Source organism: Rhipicephalus microplus, chromosome 6 (assembly GCF_043290135.1).
Source record: "Rhipicephalus microplus isolate Deutch F79 chromosome 6, USDA_Rmic, whole genome shotgun sequence".
In the NCBI taxonomy this organism is placed as follows: domain Eukaryota; kingdom Metazoa; phylum Arthropoda; class Arachnida; order Ixodida; family Ixodidae; genus Rhipicephalus; species Rhipicephalus microplus.
Window position 1 is genome coordinate 193,025,523 of NC_134705.1, and position 22,752 is coordinate 193,048,274.

At 42.7% G+C, this 22,752-nt stretch overlaps 1 protein-coding gene and 1 long non-coding RNA gene across 13 annotated transcripts in view; one reads left to right on the plus strand and one right to left on the minus strand.

Annotated features, from left to right (window-relative positions):
• The window catches only part of LOC142765773 (uncharacterized), a 133,216-nt gene that overhangs the window by 61,314 nt on the left and 49,150 nt on the right, over positions 1-22,752 (plus strand). The gene's annotated exons all lie outside the window — the stretch shown is intronic.
• LOC119168195 (uncharacterized) overlaps positions 1-22,752 on the minus strand; it is a 114,184-nt gene that overhangs the window by 56,718 nt on the left and 34,714 nt on the right. For all 12 annotated transcript variants that reach the window (XM_075867398.1, XM_075867397.1, XM_075867396.1 and 9 more), the window contains 16 exons: positions 22,434-22,463; positions 19,982-20,044; positions 19,006-19,047; positions 17,678-17,740; positions 15,834-15,887; positions 13,786-13,842; positions 12,800-12,856; positions 10,913-10,963; positions 10,620-10,673; positions 6,416-6,463; positions 6,200-6,244; positions 4,946-4,999; positions 3,812-3,874; positions 2,928-2,975; positions 2,657-2,755; positions 537-599 (listed from right to left, as the gene is read on the minus strand). In XM_075867398.1, the coding sequence (XP_075723513.1) occupies positions 537-599; positions 2,657-2,755; positions 2,928-2,975; positions 3,812-3,874; positions 4,946-4,999; positions 6,200-6,244; positions 6,416-6,463; positions 10,620-10,673; positions 10,913-10,963; positions 12,800-12,856; positions 13,786-13,842; positions 15,834-15,887; positions 17,678-17,740; positions 19,006-19,047; positions 19,982-20,044; positions 22,434-22,463 (891 nt within the window). The remainder of the gene's footprint in view (positions 1-536; positions 600-2,656; positions 2,756-2,927; positions 2,976-3,811; positions 3,875-4,945; positions 5,000-6,199; positions 6,245-6,415; positions 6,464-10,619; positions 10,674-10,912; positions 10,964-12,799; positions 12,857-13,785; positions 13,843-15,833; positions 15,888-17,677; positions 17,741-19,005; positions 19,048-19,981; positions 20,045-22,433; positions 22,464-22,752) is intronic.

A 22,752-nucleotide genomic window follows, 5' to 3' on the forward strand; every position in this document is an offset into this window, starting at 1 on the left:
TATAAATGCAAAACATAAAACTAAGTGTTCAAAGAAAGGCACTAAGAACCCAGATAAGTTTTTCACTGCTTATGAGACTGATTTCTGAGAGGTGGTCAAAATAAACTGCCCTGGCAAATAAATATATTGAAGTTTACATCTTAACCTAACTAAAATTTACCTTATTTTGTAGAAAAAGTATTGCGCTCCTGTAGAATTTGTTTCAGTAATGCGTTGAAACATCACCCGTTTCACAAGCGGCGCTTGCTTTCGGTGAGAAATATGCAGGTGATCCAACGAATAGTGGCCGTATGCGCTTTCAGCATGCGTTCTATCACTCTGTCCTAAAGGTCAGTATAGGTTGAAATCTATCGCAACCATCGTGAGCACCACTATTATCATCGTAATTATCCTGCCTGCTTTGTATACGCAACAATTATATCCGCCGCCGGACGAAGACCTTTCCGAGTGATGTGCAGTTCATCCTGTATGGCTTGAGCTGATTTATTTTATGCCTGCGAATATATATTTTATGTGAGGTGAAGAGGGATGCTTACTCGAGCCAATCGACGTAGCTGATCCCGTTACTGCACTTCCGCCATAAGTACCGCTTGAGGAACCTGTAACAAAAATATGAATTTGTAGTTTCTCTTCCAATGGTTAATAGAAACACTGGAGCCAAAGTACATATTTAACTAAGTTTTCTTGTAGCGGGAAAAAAAGAAAGGACAAAAACAGGCACACAGACTCGCAGAGCGCCACGACAGTGCGAGTATTAAGAATCCTTGCTCTGTGTCTCTTCGAACAAGAGCAACCACCCAAAAGGGTGCTGATTTCTCCAGGTAATAAATATACTGAATGGTTGGATGATGGATCAAAAACTTTTATTGGGGTCCTGAAGGATTCCACCCCCGTTTTATAGAGGTAGGATCGCGGGTCGTGCCCACGTTGGGATGGGGAGGTCCAGCCTCACCGCCGCGCTGTGGGCCTTCTGGACAGCCTAGAAACCACACTCGTGAGCATACAAAAATTAAAATAAACACGGGCTCAGGAGACTACTTCGTGTATAAGAGAAACTGTTTCAGTGCAACAGGCTTTCGAAGTACGTGCATAATAAGTAAAATGAGCCCGTTTTGTGGTGCAGGTCTCGGTTGTCACTCTTAAACCACGTGTTTCTCCTAAATCATACTTTAGAACGTCCCGATGAATTGCAAAGTAGGAAAACTTTTTGACGCTCGTACGATGAAGAAAATTCAACTTACATGAGGCCAAGTGTCAGAACGAATTTGAAAGAATTGATAATGACTAGTGATTATTATTGGCCTACCATATAAACACCTACCATCTCCTTTCACCGTGTTTATCATGCGTCTTCTATTGTCTATTATGCCTATAAATTTTGGGTTCACTCAATGAAACCCTGTTAAAAATCATCGCCTGTCTTGGGTGCTTTTTCCGGGGCCCCATTTCGGCGCTGCTCTAAATTGCTGTGTGTACGTACCAACAAGAACGCTCAACCACCATTTAGAATTAATGATATTTTGTTATATGACCCAAAACCTTCAAACGTGTGATTCGAGAGGTGCTGTAGTGGAGAGCTCCTGAAAATGTGAAAATCTGGTGTTTTTTTTTCAACATGCACCACATCGCACAGCACTCTAGCCTCTATGATTGTGTTTCTATTAAAATGCGACTGTGACAGCAGATATCGAACCTGCAACCTTCGGGGCAGCAGCCGAGCATCACAAGCGTTACAATGCCGTGACGGACGATATCACTGAGTTAATCACGATGGTTTAATAAAACGAAAGCCATAGATGCCTCAACAAACTGAAAATTTGACCGTCAGTGGCGACCCATCTGCAGTGTCGGCAACACGCGATGCCAGAAAATATGATCACGGGTTGACGTCATGATGACGTTCCGGTTTTCGGTGTGACGTAATGTATTCTAACGCCAAATGACGCCATTGTAGCGCCCTCCTTCGGGCGCTCAACAAAAAAGCCCAACGGGCACTTCAAGAGAAGAAAAGAGTTTTATGAGCGAAGTTCGTTGAGGTAAAGGCTTGTCCGACGACGTTGGCATTGCTGTGAGTCACAGCCGAGCACTTGCATGGTAACCACTATACGCCATGACGATGATGAAGATGACGATGATGGTCACAGAGTTATGTGTCGCCATGCAACGGACCTTGTTGATGTTCGAGGGTCTTCTGACCTTAGATAGAGATCTGAGACATCCGCGAACGCATATTCACGCGTATACACACACTTGCTACCAGCGTGGGAGGACCAGTAGCAGGTTCAGGGCGACGTGAACAGACCTCATCTTGGCCAACTTCAGCCAAGATTCGATAGCCCAATGCAGTATTATTGAAGGCAAAATAAAATTCACGTTTCAACACAGCATACCATTTAGGACAAGTAAGAATTGCGTATAACTATACACCGCTTTGTCACTCATTTGAATGCGGGAGTGGTGAATGTCACGAATGATTCGCGATAACACCGAACAATCCCACTGCTTCACTCACTTATAATAATTGACTTCATGCATATGCCGTGATTTTTTTTCTGCTTCTCTAATAAGAGTCGCCATATCAATTACATTACCAACAGAAAACCATTATAGCGCATGGCGTAAGGAGATGAAATAAAAAGATAGAGTATGCGCTCACCTACAACGCCCGCGCCACCAGCACGGCCTGCACTAACTGAAAAGCCTGAACCGCCTACATGTAGGCTCCCACCAGCTCCATGTACAGCCCCAGAAGGCCCTGAAATAGGTAAATGTGATGTTTGCAATTTACGAATTTCTCTTGCAGAAAACTCAGTTGCAATGAAAAAAAAGAGAAGGTTCATGCAAACGTTTGCAGACTTAAGGAATGAAACGAGCCTGCACCTCAACACTAAAATGTGAGACAAGCTTGTTCTGAAAGTTGCACTCACCAAGACCACCTGTAGTGAATCTGGTGCCGTGAGTACTGACGCCAGAAGCTGTAAAAATGAGGAAACGTGACGTTTACTTGAACGCTTATATAAATTGAGAGAATTCTGTGAAGTCACATGAATGCCACCGTAAGTGCTACTGGTAAAATGAAAGATAGTAAACAAAACATGGAAATATTTTGTATAATGTACCCAGGAAATGACCACTTGGATGAAATATTTTAGGTATGCACGTAAATACTCACATGTAATCGTAGATTGGGTAGGCAAAAAGTTTTAACTCATATTGAACCTTATTCAAAGCCATTGAAATTTGAAGCATTGCCATCACTTTATTCTTATATACAAAAATAAAATAATGCAAAGAAATAATTCAGAGACAAATCATAGTTAAATTTGTAATGGTGGTAAAAGTGTAAGGTGATCATCGGACGATCGGACGAGTGTTTCCTAAATTTGACAAATATTATTTGCCACCTAGCAAGTCAGATAGTCTCTAATAGTGTTTATATTACATAAACTGAACGGTTTCCTAACCAATATGTATACACCTGCACAAAACTTTGCCCTAATTTCAGTTTAATGATGTATTTATACAAAAGCACACTTTAAAATCACCATTAAAAGACTAAGTCTTTATCTATGAGAGGCGCGATTTATTCGACCTTACACTTCTTATGGAAGAAAAAGTACTCACATAATCTTGAACAAAATGATCAGACGGTAAGTCCGATATTGTGGCCAATCCTGTAATTGCACTGCAGTCCCCCAACAAACCTAAATGTGGCTAAGTTCACATCACGGGCCAATGCATATAAGCCCAATTAGAGCAATACCTGAACCGAAAGTACATGCTTTTGTTAAAAGACAATATGTGTACCTACCCAAATGACCTGACAGAGCAGCTCCTGGGGCACCTCCTGCGTGACGGCCACCGCCCGCAGCAACTGAATAGAAAAAAAAAAACCAGAAACAATGAACCTGATGATTCTGAGCTCAAAGTTTTTCATATGCATGTATATGCAGTTCTTCATATGAATTTTCATATTCATGTAGCGTCTCAAGTATTCTGTTCATTTTGACCATCGTGACTATATACTTTGGAAGTAATTCACAACGTCAATATAAAGTACATGATGCCGCAATTCGCGATGATGAGCACGCGACATGAAAGGGACAACGGTGCACCAGTGCTTTACATTGACGAGGGAGTAGCAAATTTGTGGGCACTCTTGGTTTGCTTTTGTCGTTGCCAATGGTTTCAGAGCTGTGGTGATGTCCGGCATAATGTCAAAATCAATAACATCGCAAAGCGAGAGCGATGCCTATGTGCGAGTCAGATCTTGCGATGTGATGCTAATCGCTACTCATGCAAACAAGAAATACCTGTGAATCTTTCGTGGCGCGATAAGTTGTCGGAAATAAAGACCGGCAGTTGCTTCGTGCCTCCTGTGTGAATGCATATTTTTGCGTAGCTGCCCGAGTTGTCTCGTTTATCTCTTGAATGGGGTTAAACTTATATAAGGCTCTTAAATTCTCAAGCGTGCCGTGGTTTCATTGCAAAGTTTGCCTTGTAGCCCCAGAAAACGCCAAATCACTTCCCTCGCTGCAGCGGCCGTCTTTCCCAAAGGAAAAACCTGTATTTATCATAAAACCTTCCCATGTGTTGCTTTCGCATTCATTGCTTCGCTCTTGCGGTGAAATTGACTTTTTGGAAATCATTAATGCGACTGTATATGGTGATTGTTAAACAGCTTTTGTTAGACGTTATGCAAGCCCAGCTGAGCGCGTGAGCATGCTGACTCAATGCCATACATCTTATGCTTAACTGTTGGACAATTTAAACAATGTAACTATAGCAGTGTACTTGGTTGATACTTGGACAAATTGGTTTCGTCGAAGTCTTAAGAGCCATCTACAGTTTGCATCAGCGTTATAGCTATTAAGCAACTGCAATGTGGGGAGGGTGAGGGGGGAATATAGTATTCGTTTTGTAAACATGTAGAAAGTGAACTCACATGAGCCGCCTGGCGCGCCACTCCCAATAACTCCATGGAAGTTACCAGCGGGACCTAGAGCAGCAAGAAAATATGAAAGAGAATAAATAAAAATGGGAATTCGCAAATATTTGAGAAACCTGGCTTCATCACAACGTCATAACCACCAGCGGCAGAAGAAGTGATCTGAAAAAGTATGCAGGATGGCACAAATGGTGATACCTGTATTATGAACGCCGCTTAACTATACTGTTTCTGTCAAAACATGGTGGGATAAAGCTATGGAACACCGTGCACAGAAGTGACGGTTAGTTCACGTGGAATATTTTCTTGAAATCAATACGTACATCAAACATGTGGTAGAGGCATTAGCGATAACGCATGCCATTATACTGGAAAGAAATGTAAATTTAGGGGCTCGTTACCTTCTGTTAGGCACAATATTAATGGGAATCGACAATGAAGCCAGGGAAAGTGTAGGGGATGTTATTAACAGTAATTGTAATGCAAAATGGAAGAAAGAGTAGTAGACTAAAAGATAATTTGCCACCGTCGAGGACCAAACCTGCGACTTCAAGAAACGCGTCCGATGTGATGCCACTGAGCCACTGTGGCATTCTCCCCCCATTCCCCTATTTATTTATTTATTTATTTATTTATTTATTTATTTATTTATTTATTTATTTATTTATTTATTTATTTATTTATTTATTTATTTATTTATTTATGTATTTATTTATTTATTTATTTATTTATTAAGTTCTTTATTTATTTATTTATTTATTTAGTTCTTTATTTATTCATTTATTCTATACTTATTTATTTATCAAATATTTATTTATTTACTTCGCAATGTACCAAATAACATGACATGTTCTGGGCCGGAGAAAAAAAGGCGCATTAAAGTTTTATACCACTGTATTGTGTTTCACACAGAGCACTGTGCAGGTTACCCCAATTTCTTAAATGATAGGACACATCTTGAAGATACGGCATTCTGACAATAGAAATCGTCTTTAGGTGTCTTGTACGAAACCCCTTTCTCACGTCTGCACCCTTTGCGCTCTCCTGTCAGAAAGAACAGCCTAATCTTCCTGATTAAACCACGCGAGCTCCCGTTCGTCAAGTTCTTCTCAAAAGTTTTCTTCAGTACGAAGAGGACACAAAGATTTCAGCTCAATAATGCTGTAGGTGACACAGTTTATAAGTGACGCAATATTGCTTGAGAGCCTAATAAGAAAATAAAAAAAACTTGCCCATAACACCCCCACCTACCTCTATGTCCTCCTGGACCAAATATGGGAACACCACCCGTTGATCCTGGAAGTGTAAAAGAAGGGTATTCAGAACAGACAATATTCTAGCACGGAAGAACAATTTGGCTACAATAGAACGTGTGGGTGAAATGCTCACAGACGCTTTGAAAGAATGGTGAACTGCATTTGCCATGAGGGCAGAAAGCGTTCAACGAGTTTTAAAAGCTGTGCTTACCCGGAGCACCCGCTCTTAGTCCGATATCCGGGCCACCACCGCTCATAACTGCCAATAGAAAATAGGTAAGAGGAAAGCTGAAAGAACAGCCTATCTTTCTGAGTAATACGTAGTCATATGCACAAATACCTGTGAAAGTGCCGCTGGTGAAAGATATCACAGAGAAAAAATGAAAGATAATTTGAAGTGTAGCAAGGGGCCTCATAAAAATTGCTTTTTTTCATTTCAAAGGGAATTCATATAGGCTTCTATAGACAATAATGTCAAAAGTTCAGGAGAAGATAGAGGCTTGAAAGATGAAAAATTTTTGCAGTGGGGTTGTCGGTGAAGTAGCATTTCTACAAGTGACCTACTCGTATTCAAGGCGAGCTATCAGTTCTCTTAATAGAAGTCACCATATTTTGAAGTACTTGCCTGATATAAAGTTATATCAAGCCTTGTGTGCACAATCGCTACCGATACTGGCCAGCAGTATGAGCGGATAGATTCATTTGTAGTTTCTGTAGGTGATCCACATGGGAGAATTCCTTCGTGCAGCTTCAATTAGACATATTACGGTTGCAGCGGCCAAAAAAGCTGCCATTGCGCTAGCTATGAACGACCCCTCATGGCATTGCACTGACTCCAGATCAGCCATGCGGACCTTACTATGTAGTCTCATCTCGACAGAAGTGACGACTGTAATCGAGCAAAGACTACCTGATACCTTCAACACTATCGTATGGTTCCCAGCGCACATGGGAATCGATGCGCATCCCACCAAACCCAACCCGAATGACCTTGTTCATGACCAAGTGCAAGGTCTGGCATTCCGCGATGGTTACACTACGCTAGACAAAACGGTTTGGGATCCTAACTCCGACCCACTACTCTCTTTTAACGAAATAATGAAACACCACCAGCTTCAGCTCTCCCGCACCCAAAGCTGACTCGACATTAATCTTCCACTCTGAATGTTTCGAATGGAATCTTTCCCGTCGAAAGGAAGGTTTAGTAGCTTCGCTCCGAACATCGAGCCATGTTGCCCTGAGTGCCATGAAGAGTATTGCTCGTTAGCTCACATGCTCTGGCAATGTTCCGCGGTACAAAATGTCTCTTTTAATAAACAAGTGGACAGGGAGAAAGCCATCGTAAGTGGCGATCTCAATAAACAACTAAGGCCTGTTCAAAGGTACTGCGAATGGGTGGAGGGACATGGCCTTCCGGGGCCCACGTGGGCGTGGCCTGAACTACGACTGTGTTGTTCCTTAGGACCCAAATAAAGTTTGTTGACTGACTGACCGACTTACTGACTCGGCTGATGATTTATACTCAAGGCGACTCAGAAAACGCCGAAAAATTATTGATAATGGAGAAGAAAACGTTTTTTCCAGCACATATATTTATCCCAAGGACACATTTTTCTAACGTTTATACCTAGTCTTTAGAAACAAGCTATGAAAAGAAGGCAAGTCATATTTGTAACCTTACAAACAAGCCAGACATTAGTAGTGTATGTCCGCCCCGCCGCGGTGATCTAGTGGCTAAGGTACTCAGCTGCTGACCCGCAGGTCGCGGGTTCGAATCCCGGCTGCGGCGGCTGCATTTCCGATGGAGGCGGAAATGTTGTAGGCCCGTGTGCTCAGATTTGGGTGCACGTTAAAGAACCCCAGGTGGTCTAAATTTCCGGAGCCCTCCACTACGGTGTCTCTCATAATCGTATAGTGGTTTTGGGACGTTAAACCCCACAAATCAATCAAAGTAATGTATGTCCTCAAATTGCATACTTCAGACTTAATTTCCCTTATGCTAAATAGGATAAGGCTGCTGAGGGTGTATAAGAGAATTCTGGAAATTCCCTTCATTTAAAAAAGAAACTAGGCGTTGAAGAGCTCAGGTGCTGGCTTCCTAGCGGATATCTATGAATGGCGCGGCCGTTACTGTATTGGAAGTACATTCGCACAGAGCAGTCAGTAAGTGGATGTGGAGCACGGTCTGCCTTGACCACCTATTCAGACTGTGAACGATGTGCCCTTGAGTATTTCGCTTTTTGTTTTGGAGTTGCGGCTGGCCGCAACCGACCGCTAGAACTTAGAGCCACTGTCGTTTTACTGCGAAAGCTGTTACGATATCACAACAACGGCTGTTTTTAACGCAGCAGTTCACCTCCGCCGGTGTTCGTAATTGCTATCACACAAATTAAGACAAAAACGAAAGAAATGAGAAATATTCAGGATTAAATGGTGTTAGAACCTGGGCTCACTCTTAGGAAGCCCATTATTCTACCTTAGAGCCGGGCCGGTGCTTGAAACTCCTGTACAAAATTACCCCACACAAGCTTTCAATCGAAAGTATAGCGGCGCTAACGGAAAGTATGTCGGGAAGGTTCATGTCGCAAAGTATAGCGACGTTGTCGGAAAGTATAGCGTATATATGTAAGACAGCGTGCTGGAAGATAAAGATAATTACCAAGCATCACACAATACGAATCCCGTTGTTAACGGGCCTTTGAATGTTTCCAACCCATTGCAAAAGCCAAAGCCATAGTTCATCGTCATCAGCCACAGCATCTACGAAGTATAGACATAATGCCTTACCGGTGTGTCACTGGTATGCCACACTTCTCCTAGAATGGCGAATAATGGCACACTCAATACTTCGAACTTCAAAAAAAATTATAAGGATTTATAGCATATATAGGGGGTGTCTTGAAAATGTACTGAAATTCGTGTCCAAGCAAGCCCATAAGCCCCCACGATCCGTTTCCAAGACCTTAATAAAGTTTTCAAGTCGTTTCACTCATACACTGAGTCTATCTTTTGTTAATGGATGTAATAAAGCGTGGTAGGAGACAAAGGTAACGAGAATCCGTCACATAATGGGAATTACGTAATTCGTGGGTCGTTTAAAGGTTTCGCTACATAAAAAAATGGCATGGACATTATTATACGCATCGTCCCCAGCCACCAGGTAGTCGCGCGTGGAAAGCTAGCTCTAGAAATACCGTTAGCACAATCACTTGATCCGGCAGTGGTGTTGCACATGGAGATCTCACGCACAAGATTAGGAGCATGAAAATACTAAGAAATGCTGTATAGATGCATCTAGCCTGAAAAAAAAACTGATTCTCGAAAGCATGATACATACAGATTAAGGGATCATATAAGTTTGTGTAGTAAGCAAACTCAGATAGCTCCTTAAAAGCCCTCTCACTGTACAACTCCACGGAATCTGATCGAAGCACCGAAAAATGGCAGTAATGCATCGGAATGGAAGCGGCCTTGTCGTTGTCATAAGTTGACACTGAGAAACAATGCCGTTGGCCAAATTAACTGAGGAAGAGGGGCCGACTATCAAAACTAAAAATGAATAGGTCCTGTGAGACGGAGCCGCGGATAATAAAGACGCTTATCATAAGCATATGATAACAGGGAAAACATCGTATACAGTTAACATGCCGTAATCATAGGTTCGAATACTTGCGCAAACTCGAATTTCGCATACTGCTATTCTGTTGCCGTTATTTTCACATTGCGGAATAAGTTGACAAGAATTACGCACGTGCAAAGCATAGAATCTAATTACCACAACAAATGGGTCGTCAGACATAGGAGTCGAACAATAATCCATGAGCAATAATTCTAATCTGGCATGTCCCTATCTTCCGCACTTCTGCACCAGCAGCTATGGTAGACATGGATATAGGAACATTGGTGAATTTAACGCTATGAGAAAATCTGTAAATCAATGAAAGACCAATTATAAATATAGCACAGCGTTCACTTGTGTTAACCGGGCGTATCTTGACGCAACTGCTTTAATTGGCGAAGTGATGAATTCCGAGGCTTATCAGTAAAGAACTATAGCTTCTGCCCACATCATTAACAGTAGCCTACTTGTCGCAAAGAAGGTACGTCGTATTTGAAACAGTACGAACAAGCCCGTCATTAGTTGTGTACGTCCTCAAATTGCATACTTCACACTTTTAATTATAATGTTGAGTGGTTTCAGCTAACTTAGAAGCATCGTCGAAGGAAAGAAACGCGAAGACACTGCTGTGCCTGAGCCTAATTCTTGCTCTTCGTCTGTGCGCTTAATTTTCGCTCGAACCACTCAGCATACATCACCAATTAGCCCAGATGCAAATCTTTCTAATGCATTGCAGCAGTTATCACAGCAAAACAGCATTTCGTATATTGCCCTAGGAGACAAAATGTGCACTCGCCTACGCCACCTAGAGTTGATCCACCTCCAGCTCCAAGTCCAGCACCAGCGTGTCCTGGAACATAAGCGAAGCTGTCAGCTTTCATAACTTTCTCGGGTAGAAGACATTTTTTTTGTTGTATATTGTAAATTGGATTGGAATACTTTCAGTTCTCGGTATGAATCTGTAGATGGCATATAACCATACAAGTGACAGAGTGTGACAGATTCGCTTGAACCACTCAAGTGGAAGAACTTTATTCCCATAACGACCTATAATACAGAATTGTCTAAGCAGAATAAATGTGCACATACCTGCTCCGGCAATGTGTCGTCCGCCAGCAGTTCCAAGGCCGGCCCCAAGTCCTATGAAAGAGTAAAATCATTTTTTTTTGCGTTGATAATATCCTTATCCTGAAGAATGATTCATCATGCACAGCGAATTGAATACAAAATGCTTGTACATTTTTTTCAGATAGGACTACTAAAACTGACTGGCGCAAAAGCGCTCAAGATGTACTAGAGATCCATGTCAAAGGTGTAATAACCCGTACTATGCGCCGTAAATCCGACTGCCGGGATACCACCTCCACCAGCTGCAGAATAAGGAGGGCGGCAAAGGGAAGCATTAGTGACCGATTTTCATAAGCAAAGCGACTTATATAAAGGCACCAGCTTTAGTCAGGGTGGCCGAACCTAACACGCAAAGAAATCAAAAAGAAATGAAGGGGAAAGCTTCGAGACATTATCAGAAAAAAAAAACGATCTCCGCTGAAACACTTCGCACACATCGTTAACCAGTGAAACTGAAGCTTGCGGCCACAGGCAGTTGCAAACGTTGCAAACTAAACCATGCGAGAAACTCCCACCGAAACCAGGCGTCGGCCCCGGAGAACGCGTTTCCGTCATTGCCTGTTTAACGCTGCTCTGCATTCAACGCCGTGCCCTCGGCTCGCCGTTGTCGCTTGCGTTCGCCTCAGAAAACTACGGCAAACTCAGTGTGCAGTTGCTGCTTGCCCTTCGGCACCAGTGCTTGTACTTACACCCACACTGCTGGTTCAGTAAGGTCTGTTTTTTTGGGCGTTAGTACAATCCATGTCCATATGGAAGTTGTAAACTGAACCTTCTTGTGACACCGAACTCTTCCCGCGTCCGTGAGCACGTCACGTTATGTTTGTTTACATCGAAAAAACTTTAAAACATGAACACACAACTCATTAACACACCTGCCCACCCAGGCACCAAACAAGCACAACGCTCACACAAAACTTAATGGGTAACAATGTAGGCCCACTGTACTAGACGGGTAAAATACAGGCCTACTGTATTGTTGCCTGTTAAGTTTTTTATGCAAAATGTATTTTTCTTAGAGGTTTGGTGATATTTATTTATTTACAAGATATTGCAGGCATGGAGGCCAAGCAGGAATGGTACAGGCAGTAAGGCAATCAAGCCAAACATCACACAGCATACAATAATTCAATCATCACACACATACAACAACAATGCAACCAAACCTATCGTAACAGCGATGATTTAAGTGGGATTGCGTGAATCGCAAAGGGAAACAAAGGGAAACAACATGGCACTCATAGTAAGAGAAAAAAAAACTGCAAAACATTTTTATACCCTCAGGAAAACATGTGCGTCAATAGAATCTGTCGACAGCAGGGCGGCAAACGGTAAATTGTTCCACTCATAGATTGTGCGCGGGAAAAACGAAAATTTGAAGAGATTAGTTTAGTCACCTACGCCACCTAGAGTTGATCCACCTCAGATGAATCAGATGAATGAAAATTTTCCGCTTTGGTCGTTTTATATTACCGAAGAATTAATGACGCTTAAGCTACATTAATGACGCTTAAGCTAATTCGGCTACATTAATGACGCTTAAGCGCCAGAAAAAGGGCCAGTGATTATTTGCAAATGACTACTGATAAGCAATCCAGTCAACTGCACCAGTCAATAACGGCGTCATGACCATAGGCAGCATCCACCAGGGTCAAGTGAATAGTTATTTTTGTTAAATTAGGAACATTTATGTTTCTAATCGAAAGAGTGAATTCATCAGGATCTAAGAACGTTCGTTCTATGAACCTCAAGAGTGTGCCTCGTAATTATTAATATTCGAATCTCCAGAAATGACTGCAGAATCAATAAAATCCAAGCTGGGACACATCTCAAATAGCTGCTCCATGCTACCTGTCACTCTTGGTCCTACACCGCTCATGCCCGGAAGGGGGCCTCTGCCAGCAGGCCCTGTAAGAAGATAAAATCAATGAAAGAGTGGAGGAAAATATCTTTGATTCATGAAACAATATTTATGGGCCAGTTGACCATGTCATGAACTTTCTGTTTACAAGAAATGCTAGATATGTGAGTGCAGATAGTGCCCTCGGCTTGTAGGATAGGATCAACCACGACGTACTGTACTCCTGACCTGCTTAGATAGCAGGGTTCCTACGGGAACGCGTGTCCCCTCTCTCGTTCAAACGCTAACCATTGGTGGTGCTACCTATAACCTGTTCGTCTTCTACTTTACGGTTGTTTTGACAGCGCTTGAATAAGTACCCCTGCATTCAGTGGTAAGCTGCGGGCTTTTATGTGACTATATCTTAACATAGATTTCTGGTCAAGTAAGCCGTTCAGTACGCTTAGGTATTTATAGCACACTGGTTGACAAACGTGGGAACCCCTAGATTTACATGGTGTGGGGCAGCCGATGTATTGTTGCGTTCATTTGATTGCAAAAAAAAAATCTGAATGACTTTTAGTATATTTATTTCTGGATGATTCTAAATTGTGCATATTAAATACGCACTGTGAGTGCTTTGTTGGTCGAAACTTTACTACAAACAGTGAAGGTGATGTCAGCGAACAGGTGCTGACTAACACCACGCCGCTCGTAAGTTACGACCCTAGCGGCAGAATGTACGAACTAGAAAGTGGGCGCTGGAGAGGGGCTTCCTGGGCAGATCAGGAGTAGAATAGGTTGTGGGATCAACAAAGGAATGCGTAACTAAGCACTCGCGCTTGCATTCGCTAAGTGTGCCACGAACCTGCAAGTTTCCTGCACAGATCCTCAATAATTGCTTCGTCCTTGTAACTCACAATGACGCCTAGTTTACAATAAATCCATATGCCAATGACGTTGCAAGTTGCGAGCAGTTTTGCTGGGAAGCACTCACCAAAGCCACCTGTGTATCCGGGCCGTTCACCGGTCAAACCAGGAAGAGGAATGCCAGCTGTCCATGGAAAAAGACCGCTTGATTAAATGAAAGCACAACGCCCACAGAAAACAAGAAACAAAGTTTGAAGGTATCGCGTATATTAATTGCAACTTCGTGCTTATCGGTAATAAGGTTAGTCGGTTGGAGCTTAACATACATGCCACAATGTGACATCATAAAAAAAAACAAAAAAGACAGGTAACAAGCCAAGTTCTAAATTGCTTCTTTGCTCAGTATCCTGCAGTGTTATCTCTTCCATACGTGTGCCGTTTGTCCCAAGTAAGTCCTCTAGAAGTGCCCGTAAATATTTTGCTTACCACACGACTAACACAGAACATTAGTACGGACGGCTGCGCAGTGCACCCGTGTTGTTAAACAAAAGTTCTTACAATTTTCTCAGTATGACTGCGGCGACTGGGAGTCGAAAAAGGCAATTCGTATTTAGGAATATAGTGACTGAGTCGCTGGTTTACCATAACAGCTGCATTATGTAGCGTCATTGAATTGTTAATGAGAGCAAATTAGTTGAGAAAGTCTTTCGCGTTCAGGCTTAAGCGCTACAAAACCCTTTTAGATGCGAAGCTGCTTTTGCTCAGGGCTGTGTCCATCCCTCGGCGACCATTCGCTCCCCCAATGCGCATGCGTCGACTTTACCCTCTCCTTGCGAGACCACGACGAGGTTGGAGGAGGTGCCAGACCTCTACCTCCACTTCGTATCTCCGCCAGAGTTGTGCCCTCGAATATAATGCTGCGCGCACTCGCGCCGTCACACTCTCACTTGCAACAACGCTATGGTCGTCAACGTTGGCGCCAGTTCTAGCGCCATTAGTAACATAAGCTGTCGCAGGAGTGCAAACAGCGTCAGCAGCATCGTTGAGCAGAAGACTAGAGCTCGCGAAGCTGAACATAAACGGCAACGCCGAGCTGAAGACGCTGAGACTGCGAGGCAACGCGAAGCCAAAACGCAATAGTAACGGTGAGTCGCAAATTTCGAAGCGACTAGGCGAAGAAAATTTGCGGCCAGGACATGAAGGCGTTCGAAACAATTCCTACCGACCGGGAACTGACGGAGCGAAAGCGCGATTCAAGTGAGAATCCCTCGACCATAACTCCGGATACAGGTGCAGTGCGTGTGACCGACGTTGGTTCGACAACAACCTGAGCAAGGTCGGTAGCATCCAGAAAGACCAACATCGGAATGTCACCGCTGGCAGGCTGCAAAGAGAATTTGCTGGCTGCAGTGCGCTGCTTCGTTTCCCCGTATCGTTTCCTTCAGTGGGGGATGATGTGTGTTTCTATAACTTCAATCAATACAGAAATATTAGTGAAAATCTTCAACACGAAAGACCCTCGCGTGACCAAGCGACTTTTGTTCATTATAAAATACACTGGCATTGTTTACAAAGGAAGTGAATTCTTTTTTTTTTTCGATGTGGTAACCCGGTTTGCGACCTACTACTTTGCGCCTGAGTCAGCAAGTCGGAGAGAAAACCAAAGAATAATTGTGGGTTATGTATGACACTTATTTCCACAACCAAAGCACCGAAGAACGTCACTGATATGAGTGAAAAAGTGGTTTCTTATCGTAGTGTCTTTGCGAGTTTAAAATAAAGCAGTGCGTTAAATGAAGGAAGGGCACAGTACTGAGGCTTTGTGATCGCTTTTCTTCTTTAAAAAGCGTACGCAGTCAAACTGTATATGCTTTTCAATCCGATGATTGATCCCATTGAAGAGAAATAGATCTTAAGGTACCAGCATTTCAGCACACATACGTTATGGTAGCGTCACTGACAGCGTGAAATACTATATTTTTCGTTGAAATAAAAATAAATGGAGAAGTTGCAACAACTTCCTTGTCTCATTCGACCATTTGTATAAATAAGAATATCTTAAACAAAGAAAGAAAATATTGTTTTGTGTGCAGTAATTTTGACCTGAAAAGTTGTCTATTTAATATTTCCTCAAAGTAATAACGATATATAAATAGGAACTTTGACTTCACTTACGCAAGCTACCCGACAAGCGCACATGTCCACTTGCTCTCATGCCACCACCAGTGCCTGAAAGCAACAAAAATAGTCGGCAAATCAAGCTGCTGCGGTAGAGTGCAATATTGAGTACATTTGTTAGGCCTATATATCAATCTAAATACGAGATTTTGAAGTACTACATAGTTTCTCTTCAAGGAAAAAAAAAGCGAACTCATTAATGAGAAATGAAACTGCCAGACACTCGCAGAACATGGGGACAACGTTTGACAGACAAACAAGTGGGCACAGCCACTTGCGTAATCTATGTCCAGTCTACAACGTAACGCGAGTCTGGCAAGAAGAGGAAGAATACATGAACGAAGATTTCTTGCTGGACAAGTTAGTTCACGTGGAAGGGATACAGGTCACCTCTTAGGAAGTCTCGCCAACTAGCTCAGCTATAGCCATAACACTTGTTCAACCATATTCCACATGCATTGAGCCCCTTTTGCAACATGTCTGTTACAACAAAAGAAGATAACTTTTTGGAGCGACTTGCAATGTGGGCGTTGTGGGTCAAGATCCCACAGGTAAAAAGGGGGCTTTTTCATCCACTCTAATTTCTTTCAGTTTAAAGCATAAATATTGCACTATACAGTTAGAAACAACAGATAATGCACCCTATTCCTTGCTTGCTTCAATCGTTTGTCGGATTCACTTGGTGAACCTTGCATCACTACATAAACTGCCGCTGTGATATTGTGCAGTATTTTTTTAGCACTGGTCTGAAATTTCTGCTTCCTATACTCTATTTCTTATATCTTTGTTTTTTGTTTGTGTAAGCATGAATTATTCGAAAAATGGATTAGCTGTGGTGTACTCTTGACGCCATAATTGCCTCGCAAGAAATAAACTTGAACTGATTAAACATAACAGTTTTGTGGAGGAGTTTGAGTGTTTTCGACTTTACTGTAAAGGGACTTCAGTCAGCACCTAGCAGAAACCGACCCCTCGCTGTACTGCCTTTGAAGCAATTAAACATCCTCATATCTGTCAACGGGGGTGAACACTATGTGAATGTTTCTCTGCTTACAAGGGAGCCTGCATGCCTCAGACGTGACCACCTTCTTGCTCTAAAAAATACGACGAAGTAATGGCACCAGACAGCCGCAACAAATAGCGTATTCTCTTTTTCTTTTATATTTTTATGAAGGCTCGTTTCATGCGAAGCTTGGTTAACAAATTAAGCCCAGTGGGTAGATCCAATGGTTGCCCCTACTTCCCCGCCCCCAGCGCTGGGTAGCAAACCAGATGCCAATATCTGGTTAACCTCCCGGCCTTTCCTTTCTCACTCTCTCTCTCTCTTTCTTTATAAATCAAATCGGTTGACTCCAGACATGAGGTAAAATATGAGAAGCGGCACCAAAGAATTGTCATTTGAGAGCGATAGCATTACTTGCCAGGGTGTGAACCCTCAAAAAATGTCTGGTTTCGCCAGTATGACCTTCAAGTTCAGTCAAGGGGATGCTAGCGTCTTTTATCTGCATCAATGCTACCAAAACGTCTTTATGTATTGCCCGCGAGATGGCTCAAAGTTTCCACCGATGAATCCAAGCCGACATTTCCACTGCGTTTGCTCTAATACCAACGAATTTTGCTTTACGCTGAACTTAAAAGAAAATTTGTAAGCACAGCCTTTGCGAAATTAGGCCGAACATACCTGTCACTCATTATCACAAAGTTTATGAGAGTTTCAGCTCACCAATTTTTATTCTGAGTTCTTTATATTCATGGTTGCTCTTTTTGTTCGTACAATCGTGGTCAATGCGACGTGTGTTTCTTGAAATCCATTGCTGTAAATCATGTGCACCAACACTCACCCACACCTCCCGGTGTGCCTGCTAATGCTCCTCCAATGGCTCTCAAGACAGCACCGGCAATGCCTGAAAAGAGATAGAGAAAGCGCACTCGCCTTCACAAAAACAAAACTAACTTAGCAGGCAACACAAATTATTTTGAAGTCGGCGAAAGAAAAATGCAGACAGCATCAAGGCACGCCAGTAGAAACGAGTTGCCCGTTTGTTAAAATGAGCAGCTTTCATGTGCTGCTACCAAGAAAAACACCTGTTTACCGTCGTGTATTTTCAGTCAAGGTGAGACGAATCATAATACTTGAGAGCTTTATTCATAAGTATTCTGAACTAGGAGTCATGAGCTTAGTGGTGCCTCCCCCCCCCCCACCTAGTACTGGGCTCCACTGCCCCCTGCCTAAAGTGACCTAGGAGCGCTAGCTGCACCTCCACGTCCATGCTGACAAGCTGTGCCTTTCATTGCCCGAAAGCATTAGAGATTGTATTGACCTAAAAAAAGGTATCGAAATTCGGGGGTAGGTTTATGAATTCTCCAAATATGTGATATAGCGATGGCGAGCTGCCACATCCATGAGAGGCGTGCCCGTATAGCGTTGAAAAAATTTAGTTCGCTCGTTGCAGATCGGGAAAGACCTGTGTTTGAATCCTATGTAGGCCAGTCGGGTCTTCCCCTCCTGATAACTTGTGAGACGCGCTGTATTTTTGTCGCATTCTGCGCTGGTGAGCGAAAATTTCGTGAGGGGTCAATATTGATGAGTTGTTGCACTCCCCGTTCGTTTTCTCCTTAAGCGTTTGGAAGAATGAAAAGTGTGGTCGAGGCTCTGCTCTGTTCTTGAGCAATCGTGCAGCGTTTGCTCAGTGTGGGATTGAACGTGTGTGGAGGGCAAGCATTGAATCAGGTATCAACTTCCCAAATGAGAATGCAGGAGTAACTCTTGGGACAATTTCTTGGCACCAGCACCTCTGACATTTAGTTGCCATGGTGAGGTCAATGAAGGTTGACGCGTATGTTTCAGCAAAGACCGCAAGTCCGCACTGAAATAGATGTATTTGACAGCACAACGACAGAAGAGGCAATTATAGGAATTTGGTGTCCATGTATCTGCTCCATTATGCAATGTAGCTGTGCGGTGTACAGTTATTCGGTGGAGTTCTTCATTCAATATAGTATAGAGTGAGAGCTTTTTAAAAGTTCTTCGATTAACGGAGCTCGCTCTAGTCCACATTTTCCATCAAACATTATGTACATTAAAAACACTGAGGAAGCATTTTCACGGGAAGCTATATACTGGCGAACCAGATGATATGATTTATGCGAAGGTGGGATGAGTGCTCACCTGTGCCCGCTGTAACTGGTCTGCTGCGAACTCGAAGCGTACCTAAAAAGAAGGAACACTCTCGTCTTACAATATAATTCCGCCAAAAGTGGTTTCACATGTAACAAGGATTCAGGAAAAGTACCAGGAAGCACTTATAGAGAGCAGTTCCAAAAAGGGTATACATATGGACGGCAATGATTGATAGGTGAGATTTATTGTCTCAAAACCACCATATGATTATGGGAGACGCCGTAGAAGAGGGCTTCGGAAACTTCAACCAACTAGGGTTCTTTAAAGTGCACCCAAATCTGAGCACACGGGCCTACAGCATTTTAGCCTCCATCGAAAATGCAGCCGCCGCAGCCAGGATTTGATCCGATGACCCGCTGGTCAGCAGACGTGTACCTTAGCCATTAGACCATCGTGGCGGTGTCACATAAGAAGACAGAAGTTCGCGACAAGTTTGCGTTAACATGGTAAAGAGCTTTCATGCGCAATATATTTTATACACTTATGTTCCTTATTATAATCATTCAGGTGTAGTAAGAATGCTATTCTCAACCCCAATCTGTAATTCTGCTGCTTTAAGCGTCGCGATTCCATTTGCAAATCCACCGCAAAAGACGCAATAGCTCTGTGAATAAATCAGAATTGTAAGAGCAGGTGCTAATCTGGAATTTTTTGTGCATCGAGAGTAATACAAGTTCGTGGAGAGAGGAAAGGCCTTAGAGTCTTTCATTCCAAAGTAATAACTACAAGGTTATAGAATACAAAAAAAAACAAAAAAGAAATCAGCGGTATAGGAAGTGCGCTGCTCCGCTTTTAGTGTTCGCAAATCTTCTTAACAGTACTTATAGCTATGGCAATGATACATTCCTTCGACGATTTTGTCCGCGTTCAGCTCTCATCAAAGAAGGATCACGATAATTTTGTAGCTTTTTTTTTACTGCTATACTAAGATTATTTGCTGGAGATGGATTGTATATGTACTCACCCATTACACCAGGCACACCACTGAGTGCTCCGCCGATGCCACTCAGTACTGCGCCAGCAGTGGCTGAAACGTTAAGAATAAAAAAAAGAAGCATTTACTTCATGCTCAAGGATTGCATTAGGGTTTGCAAAAAGGGTTGCCGCCCAATTAAGGGGAAGCGTAGACTGCGGGGAGCAACGACAATTAAAACCTGTCATGCGTCTTTTGCCTTATATCTACCTACTTCTTATTATTCCGTTATCGACAAAAACGCTGAGGTAATGTCCCTACTTTAGTCTGCCGAAATAATAACATTGCAGGAAACTGCCTGCTCGGGCATGTCGATAAAATATAAGTAAAGAACAGTGCAGAAAACCTGGATTGACGACGAATACGCACAACGCGTTTACTTTAAACAGCCTTGTTGAAAATCAGTGCTCTGTGTATCTTCACATATTTAACAATCACTTCTTTTTTTCTGGCGGGGCAAAGGGGAAGCGGGTTGGAATCCAGTGGAGGTGGGAAAACGTGATAGTGCCGGACAGGGTTGCTGTTCGGTATATTTGAAAACGAGCCAAAGCTCAAGCTGAGTGTAGCCAAGTTAGCCATACCCCCAACTTTTGTGGTGAACTTATAACCAAACTGAAAAAAGAGACATTTGTAGAGTTCATACTATTGAACAGCAGTAAATATAAAGATTTTCAATAGGCGGAAAAGTAGTATAACAAGCACAATATTTTCCCACAATGCTTGGTATCCATGCCATAGGTAAGGGGCAAAGAAAATAATGAATTGTCATAGTTTCAGTGCTACTGCACGCTGTTTGTCTACAACAAATAGATCTCTTTGAAAAGTAACATTGCGCCAACTGCTCAGCAGGAAAATTAGACGTTGAAGGTGTCTTTTTTTCGGAAACCGTTCACCAACACTTGTACAAAGTTATTATAATACCAGTCCAGCTTGAAGTAACTATATCAGACTCAAGATGAACAGTGCAGCTTTATTGTGCTACGGATATGTCTTTGACGTGCTGTGCTTCAGTATTAGAATCTCGTGTCAGCACTTCGCTATATAGCCAAATGTTCCCTTACATACGCGCGTCTCAGCGTCATATCAGAAGGAGGAATGCACTTTGGGGCTCCTCATTGTGCCCTTTCCAGCTGGCAGGGAAAAGACGTGTGCACACATAGACCAACAAAATAGAAAAAAAAAACCTAGCAATATTATGGTTATTGTTTTTGGATTTGATTGTTTTTTGTCTTGAAATCATGCATTAAAATGACCAGTAAATGCACCAACATAGAAGTTTGGAGTAGCCAGAGAGTAGCCACAGTGAGAACATAAAAGTTTTATAGCCGCAGAGGATTGGAAGGTAGCAAATTTAGCGCAAACTACCAACCAACAGCGATTCTTGCAGCGGAGCATATTGTTTAGTAATCGCAACATGTTTGCACTGACGTGGCCGTGTTTGAAGCGACTGGTTCCATCGCACGCGTTCTAGTTCACAATTTACATTTAGTAATGCAATAAAAGCGTTTAAATAAACAGTGCTAATTTAAACGTGTTCAAGAGAACATCACATGGCGGTTAACGCTGAACAGAACAAAATAGTGAACACAATTTTTCAAGATATCAACTAGCTAAGGCTGGTGAAAAAAAATTAAATTGGCGAAGCTTGCACTAAACCACGCAAGGCTACAAACAGCAAAACTAGACAATTCTGAAGACTAATCTGGCTTTTGCTACGTTATCCCTGTACTATAGGTTGCTTCTGGATTATCGCAGCACGTTAGCTGGGTGATTCCAACTTGTCTCCACGTTGGTTTTTAGCGCAGAGAGATTCAAATTTGTCTGCAGGCAGTCACATGACATTGCTTGGTTGTAAAAACTCTAGAGACAAAAAGTCGCACTGAAACCAAGCCTTTGCTGCTCTCCTAGATTTACAGGATCATCGTCTTTGGCATATGCCTTTGATCTATTCGGGGTCTTTTCCAAGACGCCATGGCCTTTCCAGTTACCTATACAATGCTCTAGTTGTACGTACTTGGTGTTTTTGGCTCACCACAATCGCTTCGCAGCCATATGTACACCTAATTGGTGCCTCGATTTTTAATGGACAAGTAGCTAGTTCTCGGTTTAACCTGATGATTGTGACCCATACCCCTTACGATGACCGTTGTCTGGAAGGCAACACAGTGGCACAGAGCCACCAAGAAGACGATAGCTTCTTTTTCGCGATTAGTTCATAAGGAACGATTTTTGGCGCTGTTGAAAGACGGCAGACAAGCGGGAGCCGTCTCATGACACTGTCTGCCGTCTTCTTCCCCGCCGTCGTCCAGTTGTACGCCTAAAAGGTTTTCTTCGTGCGTAGACAACAGGCCCAAACAGCCACTTCAACAAAAGTGGAGAGTACCACACCAATTGATGACGGAGCCTTAGACATGACTTTTAAGAAGTTAGAAGTGGCAATCACCTTTATCACTGGCAGCTCCTACTCCACCACCTAAAATAAAAAAAAAGTGGAAGGTTAAGTGCTCACGATATTTCTGCAAGAGGTGATTTTTCATACATTGAAAATAGTCAGATGCAATACTCGCACACGTTTTAGGAGAGCAATGAAAAAAATTGAGCCGGGTACATCAAAGCAAGATGTCAGTGTTAGCATTGTAAGTAAGTTCGCTCAGTAGTAATGCATACTGTTATGCTCATTATGTATTTCGATCGAGTTCCGCCATTAGACCTTCTGAACCAACTAGAAAGGCCGGAATAATTCTCTGACTGGATGTGAATGT